General features: G+C 39.8%; 1 protein-coding gene across 1 annotated transcript in view; it reads right to left on the minus strand.

Moving 5' to 3' along the window:
* Positions 1-9,013: 9,013 nt before the first annotated feature.
* LOC122564089 (sodium/glucose cotransporter 2) overlaps positions 9,014-20,980 on the minus strand; it is a 62,551-nt gene continuing 50,584 nt past the window's right edge. The window contains exons 10-15 of the mRNA XM_043718624.2: positions 18,926-19,033; positions 17,387-17,537; positions 17,015-17,183; positions 11,944-12,159; positions 10,564-10,702; positions 9,014-9,916 (exon numbers count right to left, since the gene is read on the minus strand). Of these exons, the coding sequence (XP_043574559.1) occupies positions 9,702-9,916; positions 10,564-10,702; positions 11,944-12,159; positions 17,015-17,183; positions 17,387-17,537; positions 18,926-19,033 (998 nt within the window). The 3' untranslated portion in view covers positions 9,014-9,701. The remainder of the gene's footprint in view (positions 9,917-10,563; positions 10,703-11,943; positions 12,160-17,014; positions 17,184-17,386; positions 17,538-18,925; positions 19,034-20,980) is intronic.

The following is a 20,980-nucleotide window of genomic DNA, read 5'->3' on the forward strand; positions in this document are numbered from 1 at the left end:
AACAGGTGCAGGAAGCAAGGATTTAAATTCTTGGATCACTGGGGTATGTTTTGTGGTAAGCATAAATTCTACAAGAGAGACGGTTTGCACCTGAATTGGTTAGGGGCCAGCATTCTGGCAGGCAGGTTTGCTACTGTAACACAGCTACGTTTAAACTAAGTAGCTAGGGGAGGGGGGGGGAGGGGGCAAACTGGATGTTTAAGAAGGAAATTGGAGGGAAAGTTAGAACAAGGGAAGTCAAGAAAGACAACTGTATCAATGAGGCAGAAAACTCAGAAAGGGATCATGCTGTGAGGTTGAGTGAAATAGGAGTTGATGGGAAGGGTGAGGGCAGTAACAAATTAAAAATACTATACATGAATACATGAAGCGTTAGAAATAAGATGGATGAGCTTGAGGCTCTTTTGGAAATTGGCAGATACGACATTGTGGGGATAACTGAGACATGGCTTCAAGTGGACAGGGACTGGGAAATGAATATTCAAGGCTACACGTGCTATCGTAAGGACAGATTGATGGGCAGAGGGGGTGGGGTGGCCATGTTGGTAAGGGATGATATTCAGTCCCTTGCGCGGGGGGGACCTAGAATCAGGGGATGTAGAGTCAGTGTGGATAGAGCTGAGAAATACTAAGGGTAAAAAGACCCTCTTGGGAGTTATCTACAGGCCCCCAAACAGCAGTCTGGATGTCGAATGTAAGCTAAATCAGGAGCTGAAATTGGCCTGACGCAAAGATGTTACTACAGTTGTTATTATGGGGGATTTCAACATGCAGGTAGACTGGGAGAATCAGGATGGTATTGGATCTCAAGAAAGAGACTTTGTGGCGTGCCTCAGAGATGGATTCTTAGAACAGCTGGTGCTGGAGCCGACCAGGGAGAAGGCAATTCTGGATCTGGTATTGTGCAACGAACCAGAATTGGTCAGGGACCTCGAAGTGAAGGAAATATTGGGAAGTAGTGACCATAATACAATAAGCTTCAATCTGCAGTTTGAGAGGGAGAGGGTAAAATCAGAAGTGACAATATTTCTGTTGAATAAAGGGAACTATGAGGGAGGAGCTTGCCAAAGTCAAAGGTGCAATACTTTAGCAGGGATGACAGTGGAGGAACAATGGCGGATATTTCTGGGTATAATGCAGAAGTTGCAGGATAAGTTCATTCCAAAAAGGAAGAAAGATCCTAAGAGGAGGCATGGGTGACCGTGGCTGACGAGGGAAGTTAAGAAACATATAAAAGTTAAAAGAGAAAAAGTATAACATAGCAAAGATAAGTGGGAAAACTAAGGCCTGGGAAGCTTTTAAAGAACAACAGAGGATTACTAAGAAGGAAATACGCAGAGAAAAAATGAGGTACGAAGGTAAACTGGCCAATAACATAAAGGAGGATAGTAAAAGGTTTTTTTAGGTATGTGAAAGGCAAAAAAATGGTTAAGACTAAAATTGGGCCTTGAAGACAGAAACAGGGGAATATATTATGGGGAACAAAGAAATGGCAGAAGAATTGAATTGGTACTTCAGATCTGTGTTCACTGGGGAAGACACAAGCAATCTCCCTGAGGTAACAATGGCTGAAGGACCTGAACTGAAGGGAATTTATATTTGCCAGGAATTGGTGTTGGAGAGACTGTTAGGTCTGAAGGTTGATAAGTCCCCGGGGCCTGATGGTCTACATCCCAGGGTACTGGAGGAAGTGGCTCGAGAAATCGTGGATGCGTTGGTGATTATTTTGCAGAGTTCGATAGATTCGGGATCAGTTCCTGCGATTGGAGGGTGGCTAATGTTGTACCACTTTTTAAGAAAGGTGGGAGAGAGAAAACAGGAAATTATAGACCAGTTAGTCTGACCTCAGTGGTGGGAAAGATGCTGGAGTCTATTATAAAGGATGAAATTACGACACATCTGGATAGTAGTAACAGGATAGGTCAGAGTCAGCATGGATTTATGAAGGGGAAATCATGCTTGACTAATCTTCTGGAATATTTTGAGGATGTAACTCTGAAGATGGACGAGGGAGATCCAGTAGATGTAGTGTACCTGGACTTACGGAAAGCTTTTGATAAAGTCCCACATAGGAGGTTAGTGAGCAAACTTAGGGCGCATGGTATTGGGGGCAAAGTACTAACTTGGATTGAAAGTTAGTTGGCTGACAGAAAACAAAGAGTGGTGATAAACAGCTCCATTTCGGAATGGCAGGCAGTGACCAGTGGGGTACCACAGGGATCAGTACTGGGACCGCAGCTTTTTATAATATATGTTAATGATATAGAAGATGGTATTAGCAATAACATTAGCAAATTTGCTGATGATACTAAGCTGGGTGGCAGGGTGAAATGTGATGAGGATGTTAGGAGATTACAGGGTGACCTGGACAAGTTAGGTGAGTGGTCAGATTCATGGCAGATGCAGTTTAATGTGGATAAATGTATTGTTATCCACTTTGGTGGCAAGAACAGGAAGGCAGATTACTACCTAAATTGCATCAATTTAGGTAAAGGGGCAGTACACCAGTCAATGAAGGTAAGCATGCAGGTACAGCAGGTAGTGAAGAAGGCTAATAGCATGCTGGCCTTCATAACAAGAGGGATTGATTATAGAAGCAAAGAGGTTCTTCTGCAGCTGTACAGGGCCCTGGTGAGACCACACCTGGAGTATAGTGTGCAGTTCTGATCTCCAAGTTTGAGGAAAGACATTCTGGCTATTGAGGGAGTGCAGCGTAGGTTCACGAGGTCAATTCCTGGAATGGCAGGATTACCTTACACTGAGAGACTGGAGCGACTGGGCTTGTATACCCTTGAGTTTAGAAGACTGAGAGGGGATCTGATTGAGACATGTAAGATTATTAAAGGATTGGACACTCTGGAGGCAGGAAACATGTTTCCGCTGATGGGTGAGTGCCAAACCAGAGGACACAGCTCAAAAATACGGGGTAGACCATTTAGGACAGAGATGAGGAGAAACTTCTTCACCCAGAGAGTGGTGGCTGTATGGAATGCTCTGCCCCAGAGAGCAGTAGAGGCCCAGTCTCTGGATTCAATTAAGAAAGAGTTGGATAGAGCTCTCAAGGATTGTGGCATCAAAGGTTATGGAGATAAGGCAGGAACAGGATACTGATTAAGGATTATCAGCCATGATCATATTGAATGGTGGTGCAGGCTCGAAGGGCAGAATGACCTACTCCTGCACCTATTGTCTATTGTCCATTATCTTTTTCATAGGGTGGGGAATCCAAAAATAGAAGGGATAGGTTTATGGTGAGCGGGAAAGATTTAAAAAGCTAACATCTTCATGAAGAGGGTGGTGCGTGCATGGAACGAGCTGCCAGAAGAAATAGTGGAGGCTGGTACAATTACAACATTTAAAAAGCAACTGGATAGAACAAAAGAACAAAGGGAAGTCCAGCATAGGAACAGGCCCTTCGGCTCTCCAAGCCTGTGCCGATCATCGTGCCCCAACTAAACTAAAATACAAACCTTCTGCCCTTATTCAGTCTATATCCTACTATTCCCTTCCTATTCATGTAGATACCCAGATGCCTCTTAAATGTCACCAATGTGCCTGCTTCCACCGCCTCTTCTGGCAGTGCGTTCCAGGCTCCTATCACTCTCTGATGGAAAAACTTCCCTTGCACATCTCCCTTAAACTTTGTCCCCCTCTCATTTTGAACCTGTGTCCCCTTGTAGTTGACGCATCAACTCTGGGAAAAAGCCTCAGACTACTACCCTATCTATGCCCCTTGTAACTTTTTAGACCTCTATCAGGTCTCCTCTCAGCTGCTATCTTTCCAGTGAAAACAATTCTAGTCTTTTTAATCTTCCCTCATAGCTAATGCCCTCGAGACTAGGCAACATCCCGGTGAAGCTTCTCTGCACTCTCTCCAAAGCTTCCTTATCCTTCTGATAATGTAGCGACCAAAACTGCACACACTACTCCAAATGTGGCCTAAAAGGGTTTTATATAACTGCAACATGGTTTGCCAATTCTTATACTCTATGCCCCGGCTGATGAAAGTAAGCATGCTATATGCCTTTTTAATCACTTTGGCCATCTGAGTTGTTGTTTTTGGGGAACTGTGGACCTGCACACCCAGATCCAATTGTTAATGTTCCTAAGGATTTTGCCATTTACAACTTTATTTATACTTAAATTTGGTCCCTCAAAATGCATCACTTCGCATTTGTCTGGTGGATTAAGTTCCATCTGCCATTTCTATGCCCAAGCTGCTAATCTATCTATATCCTGTTGTATTCTTTCACAATCGTTGGCACTATCTGCAACTCCACCAATCTTTGTGAAACCTGCAAACTTACTAATCAGACCACCCACATTTTACTCCAGATGATTTATATATACTACAAACAACAGAGGACCAAAGATTGCTCCTTGTGGAACACCACTAGCTCCCAGTCTCCATTCTGAAAAACACCTTTCCACCGCCACCCTCTGTCTTCTATGACCAAGCCAGTTTTGTTTCCATCTAGCCAGCCCACCCAAATCCCATATAATTTTAGTTATTGTACCAATCTGCCATCTGGGACTGTATCAAATACCTTACTAAAGTCCATATATGCTACATCCAGAGCCCTTTCCTCATCAATTATCTTTGTCACCTCATCTCTCCAAAACATTCAATCAGGTTGGTGAGACCTGACACTAATTAGCCCATTTTCTTCCAAATGTGCATATATTTTGTCCCTCAGTGTCTTCTCTAAGAGCTTCCCCACCACAGATGTCACCTCGATAGCCTATAATTTCCTGGATTATCCCTGTTTCCTTTCTTAAACAAGAGAACAATATTAGCTAATCTCCAATCCTTTGGAACTTCACCTTTGGGCAAAGAGGATGTAAAGATATCTGCTAATGCCCCAGCTGTTTCTTCCCTGGCCTCTCGCAGTAACCTGGGATTGATCCCATCTTGCCTTGGGAACTTGTCTACCTTAATACAACTTCCTCCTTCAATATATTGACATTTTGTAGAATATTCACACAGTCATCCCTGACCTCAACATCAGTCATGTCCTTGTCCTTGATGAATACTGATTCAAATCACTCATTAAAGATCTCTTCCCATTTCCTGTGTCACCATGCGTAACTTCTCTCCTTTGTCCTTGAGTGGGCTTACTCTTTACCTTGCTGCCCTCTTTTTCTAATACAAATGTCCCCTGCTATCTGAAAGTAGAGTGTTCCCAGGAAACCTTTCATAAGTCAAAAATGGCGTAAAGCAAAGGTGCATGATTTATATGGGAAAAATATCACCATTTTGCATAAAAGCCAAAATCCTCTTCAGATTTGTGAAAACTGGTACTAATGTAAGTCTTTCATAAAAGCGAAGTGGTGTAAAGCGAATGTTTAAAAAGTGGGGGATATCTGTTTATGCATAATGTATAATGAGTACATGAATAGGTGGGGTTTAGAGATATATGGGCCAAATGCTGGCAAATGGGACTAGGTAAGATTGAAATGGCTGGTTCAACTGTACAAGTTAAACCAAAGGGCCTGTTTCCGTGCTGTGTGGCTCTACGAGTCTATGAGAGGAAATGAGCCAAAGCAGATTAGAGTGGTGGTACTGGAAAATAGCTCGATGCTGGCCATCATAACATATCAACTTAAAGGTTATTAATAATACAAGATATAAAGTAATGATTTAAAAAGACAGAAATATGACCAAAAGTATTAGATAAGGAAATGCTAATTTTTGAGGGCATTGAGAATGGATATAGGGGACAAAAACTGGATTATACTTTGACAAGAAAATAGAACAGCAATGAGGAATATTTAAACAGGTAATCAATTATGCAAAATGACAAAATTTTTCCCATATAAATTATGCATCTTTGCTTTACACCGTTTTCAGCTTATGAAATATAATCTACTAAAGAAGGCATAAGGTAACAAATAATGAAATATCACAGATGAATACGATAAAAAGGTATGCATTTTAAACAAATGGAAAAGGAATGCACAAAACAGGCAGACAATAAAACCCTTGGTCTCAATGTACTGTACCGTACAAAAATAAAGAATTTGGGCAAGTGAAAGCAAAGCCACTATGTCTAAGTTCAGGCAACTGTAGCTTAACTTCAGTCAGAGCAAAGATATTCAACTTCTTATTCAAAGACGTGGTAGAAAAACTACAGAAACCAGATTAATAATAAAGATTTAAAAGGGAAGTTTCATGCTTTGCAGTTTAATGAATTCTTCAAAGTAGTAATAAAATAAATAGATAGAGTAATGTTGAAGATGTATTGTGTTTGAATTTTCAAAGAATAAGGTAGTGCATAGCACAGCAAGTTCCCAGGTTACGAACGAGTTCCGTTTTTTCTGCTGTTCGTAAACCGAAATTGTGTGTACGGGCTAATTAGTCCATCCTTTCATTAGGACAAAACATTGTAGGTAAGTCAGATTTTTAAAAATGAGAAGCAGGAGATTGGTTCGTAAGTACAGGACGTTCGTAAGTCGGGAACTTCCTTTACTATCATATATAAGGTCAGGATGTGGAGTCAGGGGAAAGTTAGCAAAGTGGATGGCTAAGTGGCTGCAAAATAGAAATCTGAGAGTAGTGGTTAGGGGACCACTACTGGAAAATGGTGCTCATATGGATTAGTGCGAGGATCATCATTTTTCAGCATTTCCATGAACGGAATTGAAAATATCTTTAAAATTTTGAATTTCACCAATTTGGGTAATATGGATTTTAAAAATGCAAGAAATTATGAAAAGAACTACTTTGTGGACATTTTATCAGAAAATGAATTTCAATATAGGAGATGAGGTGATGTATTTTGGTACTGAGGTTAGTGATGTAGATTAATAATAAGAAAGATTAAACAAAACTAAGCCCTGGGAGCAATGGAATTGAAAAGCAATCAGTCATATTTAACTTGTTTTAAAACTGTGATTAGACCAAACTATGACAACTCTGTACAGCTCTGGTCTCTATATTTGAAAAATGGTGAAGCTATTGATAAAGGGACGAGAAAGATTTAAAAAGATTTCAGAACAGAAAGGTCATAACCATCAGGAAAGGTGGAATGAACTGACACTTTTTTTCTCGGAGACAAAGTATTGAGAATTACTTCCTAGGAATCCTTAAAGTTAGGAAGGGACTGGACAGATAAATATAGAAATGTTTTTACTTGATGGGCCTTTGAAAACTAGGACGCATAAATGTAAGATATTCACAGATAAATTTAGGGAATTCAGAGGAAAGGTATTTATTCAGAGTTAAATATGTGGGCCAATTGACCACATGGAGTTTTGAGCACTTCAGCACGGTTGCATTTAAGAAGAGAACAATATTAGCATTTAAAAGTGAAAATAATTAAGAGGTATGCTGATAGAGTTAGTATAGAGGGGAGGGAAAGACGTCGAGCATAAATCCAAGAATAGATCAGTTGGTTCAACAGTCCTGTTTCTGTACCATACGCTTGACTTATGATACTAAGTATTTCAAAAATGTGATACATTTGTTAAAACCTGAACTTAATTAGAAATGTTAACTTGTTATTTAAAATGTTGCTTGTCATTGTTGTTCTTGATATCAGTGAAAGCAACTGGAATATCATCTCAGTTTTTACGTGTAGTTCTTTGGGTTTCTGATGATGAACTGAACATTTTGAACAGTGGTTCCCAGAAAAAAAAACAGGATGATTTTCAAGTGAGATTTTCTTCACTGGTGTTTAGATTCAGTCTCAGTGGGCCTCAGTGTATCATTTAATAGAAACCGATACCAAGCAGGAAGCAAAACAAAAACAGAAATTGCAGGTGAAACTCAGCAGGTCTGACAGCATCTGTGGGGAGAAAGCAAAGTTAACGTTTTGCGTCAGGGTTCTGTTCAAAAGTCACCAGACTTGAAACATTAACTCTGTTTTCTCTCTAGGGATGCTGCCAGATGTGCCATGTTTTTGTTTCAGATCTCCAGAGTCCGCAGTTCTTTGTTTAAATTTAACAAAATGCTGACATAACCTCAGCAGAAAGCCAGGAAGTTTTATACACATAGATTTGTGTGAACTACATGAGCCAAACAACTGACTATTAAACCCATTGAGTACACCAGTCTGATGATGGAGGGTATGGATGATTATTTACTGTGAGTGAGGTACACCCCGCCCACTTCTCCCCCACTGTGTGCAGCTGCTAATTTTGCAGGTCATGGGGATGATGAGTGATTGGAGCCAGTGGGAGCATACAGTATATATATGAATAGGCTGAGACTGTTATTAGTGCATGGGGTGCCAGCACTTTTGTTTTGTTGAACAGGAGAGAATAAAAAGGCCATCTTTAAATAAAAGCAGAAAGCTAAGGAGAGTTAGAAATGCAAGACCTTTTGAGAAATACAATTTCCAGCAACTATTGCTGTTTTCTTTTGCAAGAATACCATCTTTGATGGATTGGAATGGGGAAATGGTGCCCAGAGGATCAAGAAATGGGCTGTTGCATGTCAGGCAATGTTTGTGAGCTGGCTTGGTGGGAAGTGGAGAGTTGTCTTGGTCATTGGGTGGAGAAGGGAGTCCCTTTGTCAATGGAATGGTGGGGAATGAATATAACTGCGGTCAGAACATTTGTAGAACTCAAGTGCTATTCCAAGTATCATTTGTCCATTTAAATTCTATTAAGTTGGGACTATAAAAATGTTTAAAATCAACCAGAATAAAGAAAGATTTGCATGAATATGGTGTTTTTCATGATACTATGACACAAAGTACTTTGCAGCCAACAGAAATCTTTGTCCGTTTTGGGACCAGAGACCATTCTTCAGAATGGAAAGGGTCACTGGACCTCAAATATTAACTTTGCTGTCGCTCCACAGATCCTGCCAGACCTGCTGAGATTCTTCAGTGACTTCTGGTTTTGTTTCAAATTTTCAGCATTTACAGTCCTTTATTTTTTTGTTAAGCAATGTTGAAATATAGTCTCTGAAGTATAACAAACAACTCAGTTGGAAAGAAACAGTTTGACAAAATGCAATGAGATAGTCTATTTTAGTAATGCAGGTGGTGAGATAAATATTGGAGTTGGAAAACAGGGAGAACTTCAATTCTTTTCCTCTGAATAGTGTCATGGGACCATTTCTATCCATTTGTGGGGGCACAGGTGGCTTAGGTGATGTCTCAACCGAAAGACAGCATTGAATTGTGAGTCTGGATTATTTATTCAGTTCATGGACCTAGAGTGACATCTAAACCCACAACATTTTGACTCAGAGGCTTGAGTGTTATAACAGAGCTATGTCTGATACAAAATGCATCTTTATACTGTAAACATTTTACATGTTTCCAGGAGACGATGTCCATGGACAGTCCAGAGTGTTGTGCCTTCAATTTTTTGGATTTCCTCCTGCAGACTTTTATCTCTTATGGCTTTCCATTCATCCAACATAAGGTCATGTCAGGTCAGAAAAAGCCTGCACTGCTACTTGTTGTTACTCGTCTGAGTTGATCTTGAATAGCTAGGTTTTTGGAATCTTCTTTGAACCTGTTGGTGAACCAATACTTGTTTTGTATTTTGGACATAAGTTCAAGGGACAGTTTGAAAATTATCCAAAAGTGAAGGAGAACCAGAAATTGAAGACAGAGATCCAATATGGACACAAAAAACAGACATAACATATGCCCTGGAGGAAAGCTTGTTCAAACCAGGTTGGCAACAGTGAAATTGTTTAATTTAGGAGGCTACAGCTCTGAAAGAGAAGAAGCATATTTTTTTTAAGCATAAAAGCCCCACAGAAAGAGTGCAACACACATCATGACAATGGCATTTATATTAACTACAGTACTCCAGATCCTATTCTCACTGATGTCTGTCATTTTCCTCATGGCCTCTGCCTTCTCCTCTTCTGTTGGTTCTGGCCCTGACTCTGAGTTAATTCCACAGAACCAACTCAAGCAACGGATGAAGAGATGCTTTCTTTGCCTTGGTTCTGCAAATGAAACAAGTAAAGAATGAATTTCATGAACATTGTTTTTGAGATACAATTCCCATTCCTATTTCTGAAGTTAGAACATTGTTTCCACTTATGTGATGCATCTCAAATCCAACATTAAAGTACTGGTCTCCCGTTACATCTAACTTTATTGCATTGGGCTAATTCAACTGCTGCTGCTTATGTCCAGACTTTGATTGGTCACATTATCAAACTACCTCTCATCTATGTAACTTACTAGTCACATTCCTCAGATGGCATTCCATGGTTCCAGCAACACAGTAAAACATCGTGTTCCATGCAACTTTGACTTTTTCTATGTACAGAACTTTCAGGATATTTCTATACAGTTGTTTTGAACTGTCTAGCTGTTTTGAAGATGTTTCTGGCACAACACTCAATGATTTAGCTAGTAGCCTGATCCACATTTGATTCTGTGGGAGTAACCTTTTTTTAATCTTTTTGTCTCATTATGGACTCACTATACTCAGTTTTTAGTTCTGAGCTCACATTGTGAGTTGTATATTTAAGCACTCATTTCACTCAGTGTTCAAAAATATTCTATTTAAATTTCTGACTCCCTTCCTTTAGTTTAATCTTGTTACTTTGTAGTATTAGCAATTCCTTATTTATAGAGCGAGTACCTGTTGTCACTGGGTGCTTGTCAATTGTGCCATTTTCTGCTTCTTCTTGTGTTTGGATCTTTGGTTTAACTTTGTCCACAATATCCAAGTCAATTCTTTTCTCTTGGCTGTAGCGGAGACTGTACACGAGCCGATGAAGCTACAAAGTCAAACAGCTACTGTTTTTTAAACTTGCTTCAGTCACTAATGGTTATATTGCATTTCTCTGTGTGCTATGTGTGCATTTCTCTCCTGTCTATTAACTCATAATTTTATACACTCTCTTGGCAGTAATGGAGCTTGAATGTTGCTGAAAAAAATAGGCATACCTCTGAATGTTTCGTCATATTCTGATCAGGACAAATGCAAGAATGCCAAATTTCAGATGGTCACAACAATGTATACTACCAGAGGAAAGAAAAATAGTGGTGAATAGTTTCCAAGTCACTATGTTTCCTGAGGGAAGGCCATGGAGAAAATAAGAATGCAAATGGGTAATTCACAAGCCTTGAATATATTTCTTTTTAATTGTAGTGAATGAGGTCCTCTTATATTCATTCTCTGTAAGTCAAAGGAATATATTAAAGCTTGGTTCCTTTTTTGAATTATCTATAAGCATGGGAAGACTACAGGTCTGTGTTGCTTTTTCCACAGGAACATCTTAATTGATTGGAGCAATTTGTCAATAAATCAGCACCCGTTTCCTCTTGTAGTATAAATTGCAATGATTGTTTGAAGTTTGCATTCTTGTGTTTGTCATGACAGTGCAAGATGTAAAGTCCTAGTAACCTCTATCACTTCCACAATATTCAGGCAAACCAGGGGACAGAGGTTTAAATCTCACCATTGCATCTGATGGAGTAAAAAGTTGGAATTGAGAGGTTGTCATAGTAATTGTGAAACAACCACTGGTTGTTGCAAAAGCCCTTCTCGTTCACTCATTTTGCCTTTTGAGGATGGAAATCTGCCATCCTTACCTGGTCTGGCCTGATCCATTGTAATGTGATTGACTGTTGACTGCTCTCTAAAATGGCCTAGCAAGCCATTCATTTCAAGGACAAATAGAGAAAGGCACCAAATATTGGCTTTGCCATCAATATCTATATCTCATCAGAAAATAAAATATGAATGCTCAGCCTTCTGTTTCTCTCTTTCATTTTCTTTCCTTCCCTTTGATTCTTCTCATTCCTCTCTTTCTCTCTCAATAACATAAATAATTTATCAGTGAGAGCTTAGAAAAGAGAAAGAAACAGACTGAAGTGAAAGACGATGACAGACACAAAAAGAAAGAGAAACAGAGTGAGAAAAGATATAATGTATTGAATGCAAAGAGAAATAGATTCTCATCTTCTCCTTGTTATAATCTGATAAAGAAACAGATATTCGTTTACCAGAACTCACATGTTTCTCTTCAATTGATGGAGTGCAAAAGGAGATGATGAGCACTAGCATACATGTGCAGGTGAACAGGATGATGGCGAAGTGTAGGTAGTGGATTCCACAGAAGATGAAAGGGCAGGACGATGGGAAAATGCAGCTGCCCGTGCCATAGGTAAACTCAGCAATCATCCGGCAGAGGCCCATTGCCAAGCCACCAATCAAGCCCCAAAAAGCACCCTGCAGGAGGAATGAACAAGAAGCCACTCATAACAAGTACTGCATATATTAGCCACCAGGTATCAAATCCATAAATATCTATATGTATATGTAACGTTAGTAAATATGTGAAAAATTGTAAACTATTGAACTGTTTGAACATTTCTGGAATCTAAAGGGTTGACTGTCATTAATTGTTGGAATACCTGCCTTTATACTGATGGTTCCCTAGCAACTCTGGCTGAGTTTGACTTCTACTTCAAACATCTAAAGAGTCAGAAGAAGAAGAGAAGCAGCTGTAAGGTTTGGAAGATGGCGGATAGACACTCTTTCATTCTCCAGGTAAAATTTGGGAATCCGATGTTCCATGAGTATATGGCTTTGAACTAGTTGAACTGAAAACAACAAAAATGCTGAAGATCACAGTGAGTCAGGCGGTATCCGTGGAGATAACATTTTGAGTATTGATGACTCTCCACCAAAGCTGACGGGACAGCATTTATGCAGTAGTGGGGAACTGGAGTGCTGGGTGCAAAAGGTGCTGATGGTGCAGATTAACTGATTGGAAAGTGAGAATGACAGAACAATGATGTACCTAACCACCAGCCTGTTAAGTACAGATGGTTCCACTGGAGTGGGGGGAGGGGAGATAGGACATGGTGACAGAGAATGCAACAAGTCAAGCTAAAAGAATGAGAAGAAATGGGAGTGAGTTCACAATCTGAAGGTGTTGAACTCAATATTAAATCCATAAGGTTGTAAAGTACCTAATCTGAAGATGAGATGTTGTTTCTCCAGTTTGCACTGTGATTCTCTGGAACATTGCAGCATGCCGAGGAGAGTCAAGTGGGCATGCGAGCAGGACGCTGTGTTAAAATTGCTGTCAGTAATTTGATTTTGTTAACAAAAGCCTTGGTGGACTGTGAGGAGTTTTCAAAATATGCCCTTTCTTTTAAAAACCATTGGTAGATAAGGGTTTTTTTTTTAGCGTGTTTTGAGAAGATTTTGTAGCTCAGGTTGAGGTTTTGGATGTAGGTTTGCTCGCCGAGCTGAAAGGTTCATTTCCAGACGTTTTGTTACCTTACTAAGTAACATCTTCAGTGGACCTCATGCGAAGCAACGCTGAAAAATCCTGCTTTCTAGTTATATGTTTGGGTTTCTTTGGGTCAGTGATATCATTTTCCTGTGGTGAAGTCACTTCCTGTTCCTTTTTCTCAGGGGGTGGTAGTTGGGGTCTAACTTGATGTGTTTGTTGATAGAGTTCCGGTTGGAATACCATATTTCTAGGAATTCTCGTGCGTGTATTTGTTTGGCTTGTCCTAGGATGGATGTGTTGTCCCGGTTGAAGTGGTGTCCTTCCTCATCTGTATGTGAGGATACTAGAGGATACATACAGACCAAATATTGAACTACAGAATCAATCATCCCAACACCCACAAACGAAGCTGTATCAGAACATTATTTCAATGAGCCAACGCACACTGCAGCACAGAGGAACTACGCAGAGCAGAGGAAAATCACCGATACCGTGTATTAAAAAAGAATGGGTACCCAATGAACACAATCCGCCGATTTCTCAGCAACAAACCCAAACAAGCAGACAAAACACGTCCAGAAACCCGAGCCACTCTCCCCTACATCAAAGACATCTTGGAAATGACTGCCAGACTACTCAGACCCCTTGGCATCATGGTAGCCCACAAACCCACCAACACACTAAAACAGCAGCTAATGAACTTAAAAGACCCTATACAGACAATGAGCAAAACTAACGTCATTTACAAAATACCATGCAAGGACTGTAATAAACACTACATTGGACAAACAGGCAGAAAACTAACCACCAGGATACATGAACACCAACTAGCCACAAAAAGACATGACCCTCTCTCACTAGTATCCTTTCATATGGATGAGGAAGGGCACCACTCTGATTGGGACAACACATCCATCCTAGGACAAGCCAAACAAAGACACGCATGAGGATTCCTAGAAGCATGGTATTCCAACCAGAATTCTATCAACAAACACATCAAGTTAGACTCCGTCTACCACCCCATGAGAAAAGGAACAGGAAGTGACTTCACCACAGGAAATGACATCACCAACCCAAAGAAACCCAAACATATAACTAGAAAGCAGGAATTTTCAGCATTGCTTCGCATGAGGTCCACTGAAGATGTTACCTAGTAAGGTAATGAAATGTCTGAAAATGAACCTTTCAGCTCAGCGAGCAAACTTACATCCAAGGGTTTTTTTTGCAAATCATCTCCGCAGGATTGCTGTTGTGCTGTGCATATGCAAGTGCATTTGTTTGGGATTAAAAAGGGAAGTAGTTCTGATTCTGGATTATGCTGTGAATGCCAGTTTTTCCACATTTTTTATTATAATGAACAGATTATTTTCAGTTTATTGAAAAAGCCCAGTGAAAGTCATTTTTTAAATTCTGGATAACAGCACCAAAGCAAAATAATTGGGCATTTTGGTGACTGAGGTATACTGATGGTACAACTTCTCGAGTAGCATTGTTTGATTAAGGGACAGTCTATCTCTGTGCATTAATCATGTTGACCTTTTGTGCCTGGGACCTGCGTTTGAATCTTATCTCAAGGTATCAGGTGTTTTGGATCCATGATCCATTCCTTACCCAACTGTAAGGGACGGGAACATAGTTTGAGTCTAAAACTGCCAGTGTCACTATGGAGTGGGGCTTAAGTACACTTGTAGTCGCACAATCTTGTATAGGGAATTGCTCGAATCAATTAATTATAATAATAGAATTAATCTTTATGTTGATTGAATAATTAAGCATGGGAATGCACAAATGTCTGTAAGTGGAATTAAGCGCAAAAGCTGGCAGTTTTATTGCAGTTGGTGCAATCTTTGGAGGTAGTTTGGCAGTATTTTATTTCACGTAAATGGATTTATGATCTACTTTGGGCCAGAGGACACAGGAAGAAAGTGTTTCACATGGCTGAGTTACTCTGTGTGTTATTTTTTAAGGAGATAATTTTAAGATAATAAAAGGAGTCCTGAGAGATTACCATGAAATAGCTCAAAAAGTATTGATGTCATTCTTAGAATCATCATTGGAGGATTCTTAGAATCATCATTGGAGGATTCAAAGTATGTGTCACTGGGCTTTCCTTTAAGTACTACATGACCAATCGTAGCAGTTGGGTTGATTTATGTGATGGATATACCTGGAGACAACTATTGGACAAAAATCAAAATAACTAATGTAGAGATTAGCGGTTCTTAGATTCTCAGGAACCCAGGAAAAACTCAATGACTTAATCAGAACATGGAACTAAGACAGTACAAAACTTAATTTAACTTTGTCTCAGATGAATTATAACCATAGAACACACAAAATTAAGAGAAAAGAAGAGCCTGCCTCTCAACTATGTGATAGCTGCCCACATTGTGAGCCAATTATTCAGTTGGCCTCCATCTTAGCCCAAAGGCAGTCACTTGTGTGGGAGGAAGTGATTGTTTGTATGACCTAGCTATTATAAAATAACCAAAAGATTGGATGCTTCTATAGAAAACATCTGTACACTTTAGCTGAAGAATACCTTGTTGTATCCTCATCCGGTGTTCACTTTCTTTCTACACTTATTTTGCCTGCCATAAACCCCTTCATTTGGGTTCATGGTAGAAAGAAAAGTATTGCTCTGCCTAAAACTACATCACAGTAGTTTGCAGATTTGTTTTAGCAGCAGAACCAAGAAAAAAAAGCTCTAATTGCTTCCATCAAACCTGATATTTCAATCTAAAGGTGTGGTAAATTGGATGACACAGTGGCTCAATGGTGAGCACTGCTGCCTCACAGTACTATACTCCTGAGCTAATCATAGAATCACTACAGTGTGGAAACATGCCATATGACCCAACAAATCCACACCAACACTCCAAAGAGTAACCCTCCCAGACCCATGCCCATAACCTATAATTCTACATTTACCTCTGATGACTAATGCATCTAACCTTCACGTCCCTGAACACTATGGGCAATTTAGCATGGCCAATTCACCAAAACTGCATATCTTTGGATTATGGAAGGAAACTGGAGCACCCCTGGAGGAAACCTCGCAGACACAGGGAGAATGTGTAAACTCCACACAGATAGTTGCCTGAGGCTGGAATCAATTAACCAAAATCCCTGGCACTGTGAGGCAGCAGTGCTAACCACTGAGCCGCCATGCTGGTGACTGTCTATGTAGAATTTACATGTCCTGCGTGGGTCCTTTCTGGGTGCTCCAGTTTCTTCCCACAGTGCAAAGATGTGCAGGTTAGGTGGATTGGCCATGGGAAATGCAGCGATATGATGAGGTACTCTTTACAGGGGTGATATGGCCAGTTTCCACTTTGCAGGGATTCTATGATTTTCTAAAATTAAAATCCATGAATAAAAATTGATTTGACAATTTATGCTGGTAACTTGTTTCCTGTTCATATAAACTTGTATGTCGGGTGAAATTCTGATGGAAATGGCAGTATTTCTGGACAACAACTTTTGACTCCATTACCCTGATCTGCACTTTGAATCTGTCACATTTTCTGCCAGGAGCCAATTTCACTTGAGATGGAATGTAACTTTGACATATATGATTTCAAAGGATCTTATTTCAAATTTTGGTTTCCTTTATTAGAGCTCTAATATACCTTCCCTCCCAAAATAATTAGAGAATTTTGGACCCTTTTACTCAGCATTTAACTCAGGGTGCACCTGCTTTGGGTATCCTTGATGGAACTTCACTTTGAATCTAACCTATGCTGTACCTGAACTAGGAATTCTGTTGGATCGTATAGACATGAATATGAAAATTTATTCTGTAAATTGCTGTCAACGTGGATCAGAAGGGCTTCTTACTGGTTCATTGACTCTCTTCACAAAGACTCCAAGCAGGACAACTGCACCAATGGGTGGTGCTAGGTAGCTCGTGACAGACTGGATGTAGTCAAAGAGTTGCCCACTCTGTGCTGCCTGAACCACAGGGATCCAAGCAATGCTGATTGCAACAATACAAAGAATCCAGACCCTGAGGAAGAGAAGAAGCATATGTAAATCATAGTGTTTCAATAGTTGAAGCTTCATTTACACCTTGTCATTGCAGACTTCTGCAGAGGTTGGGGAAAGGTGATGGTGAAGCACGTGCTGTTATTCTTCAGAATGGCCTGTATGGCTACACTAATATTTAATGGTCTTCTGAAACAGTCCCAGGCCATCTTAATGAATCCTTACCTGCCGACAATCATCAACTCTTTGTTGCTGGCCCCCTTCCGGAACCTTGCCCAGATGTCCATGGTGAAAAGTGTGCTGCTGCTGTTAAAGATGGATGCTAGTGAACTCATGAGAGCAGCCAACATCACGGCAAGCATCAATCCACGCAGTCCTGTCAGGAGATACACAGAGAAAGTGAGCCAATTGTAGGCTAGGATATTGGGAATATTGGACATGTATAAAGAGTGGACTTAATGCAATACATAGGTAGACACGTTGGGAAATCATGAGATGTCCAGTTAGAGACACAAGGGAAGAGAGAAATATATAGAGGACACACTTTATAGAACTATGGGATCAAACAGGAGATACACTGAGAAACAATAGGAAAAATAGAGTAAGACATCAACACCGTAAATTGTGGGCAGTGACTGAGAACATTGAAATATATATATTTATTATTTCACAATGTGGGCAAAGCCAGCCAATCTCCAAGTGCCTCTGAACTGAATGGCTTGTTAGTTACTTTAGTGGGCATATAAGAGTTTTTAGTATAAATCTGAAGTCACGCATGGGCCGGACCAGGTAAAGATAGCTTATTTCCTAAAGCATATTAGTAAACCAGATGGGTTTTCATGACAATTAACATAGGATTCATGGTCACCATTACTAGTTTTCAATGCCTTGTTAAATGAATTCAAATTTGTGTAGCTCCTGTTATTATGGGACTTGAAGCTGTGTCCCTAGAATATTGGCTAGATTGCTATTGCAGTGACATTACCACCACACATTGACTCTAAAATATCATGTAATCAAGGATATAATAGGAAATGTTGGAATAGTGGCATTAAACTTGAATTTTAATGATATGTGATTTATTAGAGAGATGGGAAGACTGAGGTGAGGATCTCTGTGTTTGAGCTCCTTTGAAAAACGAATGAAAAACAAGGCTGAGGTAGTTTATCCAATATGGATCTGTGCCATTTAGTTGAGGATTAATCCAAATTCCATCACTGGCCTTGGTTGAGTTCACTGACAATAAGGCATGGGTGATGTGTTACAATTGGCTGTGGTGTCCTTGCATTAGGATTTGACAAAACCTTGCTCTTGATTGCTGTACAATGACCCTCTACTAGAAATTGCTATGTCTGTCAACATTCATTAAGAAAGAGTTCAATGTCAATCACTATATTCCCTGTAATGGAATAAACTCCCCTGAACATGACCATGAAGATGAAGACATAAACATGACATGTACATGAAGAGCTTATGCTCGAAACATTGACTCTCCTGTTCCTCGGATGCTGTCTGACCGGCTGTGATTTTCCAACACCTCACTTTACGACTCTGATCTCCAGCATCTGTGGTCCTCACTTCCTCCATTTTGCAACATACCATGAGACAGTCATTGCCCCTGCAGCAAGTCAATCAGATGAGGCAGTAGAATGGAAAGAACTGGAGAAATCAGTGGGATAAGCTCTGAATCAATCGCAGAGAGGATTCAGGAATGGGAAGTGCAGATGAAGGAGCTTGGGTTTTGTAGTGCAACCGATGACGTACCATTGGGCATCAATGCAACCACCAGCTTTGGGTAAGCAATGTTTGAGCAACCAACAGATGTGCCACAGATCCTTTCACATTCCTCTGGCACAATGCAAGCAACCTCATCTGTGGGGAAAAAAATTGAATTGTTAGAATGGGTTTTCCAAATTTGCCCCAAATTAACTTCTTCTAATTCAAAGTGGTTCTTAAGATTGTTTGCTTCAGAGCTCTGTCCTTCTTATAATAAATTTTCATAGGTGCACACATAACACGATGAGTTTTTTTTGATACCAACCTTTTTCAGACATATTACATCGTACTCCTGGGACAAGTGGGCTCTAAACCAGACGTTCTGGCTTAGAGGTAGAGACACTATTGCACTTTAAACCCCATTTTTATCCTGAAATTAATTCAACTATTAAATATACATTTATTTGTAGTTTTCTTTGACTGAAGGTAAAACTTATTGATGGTACTGAGCAGAAAGTTTGACAAAATGTTTACGTACTTCCAACCAAAATGCATTAAAATGGGAAATAATTAACCAAAATGTTGAAAGTAAATGTTCTGTAACTCAGCCTGTAAAGAAAAATTGTTCTGAAAATGGAAAGTTACCTGTAGGGATCAAATCCAAATGGGAAATAATTAGTCAAAAAAAATTCACACAGAGAGGAATAAGCAAAATGAGGAAATTGGTAAACCGAAAGCTAGAGTTGATGTTTAAATTAGGACATTAGGACATAGCCCTCCTGAAAAAATGTGGTCTTCGATAGTTGAGTCTTAAGTCATCTTACTTAATGCTTTCCATTGTGCATTTTCTTTTTTTAAAAACACTTCTAATTCACTAGCTCAGCAACATTATTGTGAACCTCTGGAGCAGGTAGGATTATGAATGCAGGTTTCCTCACCTTGAACTCTACCCCTGCACCACAACAACCTTCCTCTGTGCACTTTCTTTTTTTTCTATATTCAGAAACAGAAACATTCTATTGCACAACAGAATATTTGTCTTCCCTGTCATCAAATCACCCACAGTAGCCCCACGAGTAAATGACCCTTGCTTTCCAATTGATTAATGTACAGCCAAAGCCTTTTAACAATTGTGCATTTTCCTCTGATTTTCATAACTATGGGCAGGTGTATATTGTTCTGCAGTTCCAAGCCCAATTTTCTCTGGGAGAAGCTTATTCAAACTTTCATGCTATTTAGCTGTCCTGGTTGCAGTTGAATAAGGGAAGATGGTGAATTGGTATCTCACAGTGAGATTGAGTGCACTGGGCTAGTTTTCTGGTAACTATTGTTAGCATGTTCATTCATCTCCTTTAGATAAATGTTGTCTGTAAAAGCTTTGTCAAACTTTATGGCTACACCTTTCCTGAGAAAAAAAGGCAGCAGTGGAAAGACCATTTTCTGACTGATACATTCACAAGCTAGTGACCAAAGAGCTTGGGTGATCAATTTGATCTATCTGAGGTGAAGAGATGTCCAATGGTATATAGTTAGCCACTAAAAAGCTGATAGCGGTCTCTGAATCTATCAATCTTGAGATCAATCTTATCTCTGTGTGGGGATACATGTGACCATACCTTGTGATTGATCTTCAGTTCACCCAGTTGCTACTCCTAGGACCCCTCATTTGGTGTCTTTTGCTTTGATGTTCTGAATCTGTTTTTGCTCTTTAAAACATTCTCACAGACCTCTGGTTGTAAACCTCTTCCCTAATGAACCATACTAAAATGGAATATTGGCTTAGACATTGATCAAATGTTCACATTAGTGAGGCAGTGTAATGACCACTGTCCAGTCACATACTCTCAGGTTAGTTAAAGCAGTTTACATAAAGAAAAACTATTTCACTGAACGCACTCAGTTTTGGAAAAGCCTGAGTTAGATACAAAGTGAATTTCATTCTAAACTGGAGGAGCAGTAAAAGTTATTATCAATCTCTAACCAACTTCTTCCGTTTCCAAAACAGATTTCAGGGCAAAACTTTGAAACTTCTGTTGTTATATAGTCAGGATGGAGAAATCTAATGAGAATATGAGATTACAACAAGGACTATAAGTTTAAATT

The sequence above is a fragment of the Chiloscyllium plagiosum genome, unplaced genomic scaffold (genome assembly GCF_037043375.1).
Source record: "Chiloscyllium plagiosum isolate Xiang-an unplaced genomic scaffold, Cpla_swu_hap1 HiC_scaffold_31, whole genome shotgun sequence".
In the NCBI taxonomy this organism is placed as follows: domain Eukaryota; kingdom Metazoa; phylum Chordata; class Chondrichthyes; order Orectolobiformes; family Hemiscylliidae; genus Chiloscyllium; species Chiloscyllium plagiosum.